At 40.7% G+C, this 3,203-nt stretch overlaps 1 protein-coding gene across 1 annotated transcript; it reads left to right on the top strand.

Annotated features, from left to right (window-relative positions):
- The first annotated feature begins 333 nt into the window (after nucleotides 1-333).
- Nucleotides 334-1,431, top strand: LOC125042767. The gene is made up of 2 exons (XM_047638635.1): nucleotides 334-372; nucleotides 821-1,431. Exons 1-2 carry the CDS (start codon nucleotides 361-363, stop codon nucleotides 1,250-1,252), a joined length of 444 nt encoding a protein of 147 aa, XP_047494591.1. The 5' UTR covers nucleotides 334-360; the 3' UTR covers nucleotides 1,253-1,431.
- Nucleotides 1,432-3,203: the final 1,772 nt, after the last annotated feature.

Below are 3,203 nucleotides of genomic sequence, written 5' to 3'. Positions count from 1 at the left end.
TCTCTCTCTCTCTCTCTCTCTCTCTCTCTATTTCTCTCTCTCTCCTCTCTCTCTGTTTCCAGCTCCCTGTTTCTGTTATGAGTCATTAGAAAAGGAGAATGGATTAAAATAAAATAAAAAAGAGCACTTTTTAACCCACCACGAATACATCTAAAACAAAGAAGGAAAAGCAGGGTGAAAAGAAGGGAAAAGAAATTGTAAAAGCGTAGTGCTTAATGCAATGTAGCCACCGCCCCCCCCCCCCCCTCCTTCTCCCGCCGTCGTCCCAAACCCGCCTGAGTATATAAGGGAAGCTCTCGCGCCCCAGGAAGACACTCGATCCCCTCCCGCCCACGACGTCGCTCGGCCTTGCATTGCAACATGACGTTTAAGGTTGGATCTAGAAGAGTTACTGGTTTAGACATACATACTCCAGAATGCGTGTGTATGTGCGTGTGCGTGTGTGCATTTGTTATGTAAACGTTTGCATAGATGCGAATAGTTAACGAATGGCATGTATAGACAATGGATATGTAGCATTGTATGTGACAGTGTCTGTGCGTATTATTGTGGTGACCGAAAGTTAGCATTATGGATATATTGTGTGATATAGCACGAATCGAGTGAGATTGTATGAAGAGTGAATTAGTATAATCATTTATTTGTATATATAAATGATTCCAGAGGCAGACAAAAAGATGTAAACCGGTAATTATGAAACATGTAGTCATAACCGTACAAATACGTGTGTGAACGAGTGTATGTTTGTACAGTGAAAATTGGTATGATAAACACGTGACCCAAAAGAAGTCGATGTGACATCACGTGGTATTTCCCACAGGTTCTTTTGGTCGCAGCCGCCGTGGTCTGCCTCTCAAGGGCGGCCCCACAAGGTTACGAAGCTCTGGGCGTCCTGCAGCCCGAGAGCCCTCGCGACCTGGGCGACTACGAGAACGTGGTCGCCGCCACCATCGACGTCTTGCCCGAAATCGTCGAGGTCTTCCGCAAGGTCTCCCAGAACCGAGACAGGGCCAACGACCCCGAAAGCGTCCAGCAGATCATGCTCGACTTCATGCCCATCACGCGCAAGGTCATGGAGGCCACGGAGAAGGCGGAGGGCAGAAAGATCTCGGACGACACGTACCACCGCCTCAACGCCGCCGAGAAGGTCATGCCGCACGTGGTCACCTTCATGAACCAGCTGCGGGAGATGGACTTCTTCGGACTCTCCACCACCACAACTTTGCCTGACTACGGATATGTCCGTCACTGAGGCCTTCGCTTACCCTCGAACGAGTTCTTTAGCCACTTCTCTGTTCACTCTTCTCTTTCCTATAATGTCATCTTTTCCATGTGTAATTTAATAGCACTCATATTTATCTATTCTTCATCTCAAGTCAATCAGTCTTGAATCTCTCTTCGTAGTTGTGAAAATATATATGCACACAATGCCATAGGCTCTTTTTGTCCATATTTTTATGTCCGACTTAATCGTGCGAGATTGTATGATCATCCGACCAGATGAAGAAGACACTGAAATTTATTAAAGATCTGGTATATTGTCAAGTTACAACATCATAAGCACAGGTTTAAAACAAACAGAAATATTACACTTTACATTTAACCGTTAAAACAGTCACAGAAGTTCATAAAAAGTGACCTTAATGCAGTAACCATCCCTCCTGGTGATTCTGGCTTCTTTTTGTTCTTGTGAGAGAAGATCCTCCTTTTCTGATACCTATTTCCCTGCATTTAACACTCCCAGACCCATATACATATACACTCACAGAAAAAACTCTATGTGCGTTTTTGGATGTGTGAGACATCAGATTAAATGAACCAGAAAAAAAAATAATTGCATGCAAGGACATCATTAAATATTTCTCTACATTCAAATAAAGTGATATAGGAACTATGTCACTCTCCTTGTCCAGACTCAAGAAACTCAAACAAGGTCAAACATGGGTGAGATTGTTATTAGTTATTTACTCACAAAAATTATAAATTATAACATTATAAAGACACTATGTTGACAATGGCATTGAACAAATGATTCTTACCTTTTTAAATGAACTGTATATTTGTTGCCATTTTAAACCCTTGACTAAAAAGTTGTATCCAACTCCTTTACGACTTCCTACTCGATACACACTGCATTATAACAGAAACATAGAGAGAGATCCTTGATATAAATCTCCAAGTGAAGTTTCAACGTTTTTCTTCTTCTTTTAATATCATAAGAATTTGGTATCAGATTGTGAGTTATTTTTAGTCGTCATTAAACTGAAAAGGGCACTCAGAGAGAGGATGAAGACCTTCAGTAGGCTATATATATCGTGCTAGTCGGTTCAGCAGACTAATTATAAAGTCTGCAAGTTAATTATGAAATAATTTATTGGTAAATGGTAATAATCAGCAGTAAATTATGATCTAAAGGAGCTACTTTTTGGAGAAAAGGATTTTGGACAAAAGAAAATTAACCTTTTATCTTATTCATTAATTAAAGATATTAAATGTAAAAATATACAAGTGACAATATATTTCTCCCATAGAGAATATACATTAATATTTTACTAGTAAGTAGCGAAATAAGAAAATCCTCTTCAACTACTGACAAAATTCATATTCTGATATACCCTGTTTAATATCAAGAATTATACCAATGGTCGCTCTCTATGCATTATCACATTGGTTAAAACAAATAGATATGTAATTTAGTTAATGATTAGAGTAAAATGTGAAAGAAATTAGAGGTAGAAAAGAGGGTAGTAGAGTAGTGAAGAGAGGTCGACAGAGGAAGCTGACGTGGTACAGTATAAAGTAAGGATTGTTAAAAGGGGGAGGGAGTGAGTTAAGGGAGAAGGGAGATTAGGTCAAATGGGGGATATTTATGCGTCTGAGGAAGGAGAATGTGTCGCCAGAGGAAAAAGTAGGAGATTCTACGAGAATGTCCAATACGGGGTCGGGGAAGTGAGAATTAGTGAGGAAAAGCAGAGGCACGAGTTGCTTTGAAGTAGGGGACAGGATAGTAGGATACGTGGGACTGGAAGATTAGCATTGCATGAGGAGCACAGAGGTGGAGCAGATCGTGTCATGAGATGAGGAATGTGTGGCATGAGGAATGTGCAAGGCGAGGTGTCCAAGGCGCAAGCAGACAAGAGCAGTTTCCCAGTTTCTGATAGAATGGGAGATGGAAGGTTTTGTGTGTAGTTTATTAGTGGTAA

The sequence above is a fragment of the Penaeus chinensis genome, chromosome 32 (genome assembly GCF_019202785.1).
Source record: "Penaeus chinensis breed Huanghai No. 1 chromosome 32, ASM1920278v2, whole genome shotgun sequence".
Classification (NCBI taxonomy): Eukaryota; Metazoa; Arthropoda; class Malacostraca; order Decapoda; family Penaeidae; genus Penaeus; species Penaeus chinensis.
Note: the sequence above shows the minus strand (reverse complement) of the source record. Positions and strands in the feature narration are given on the sequence as shown.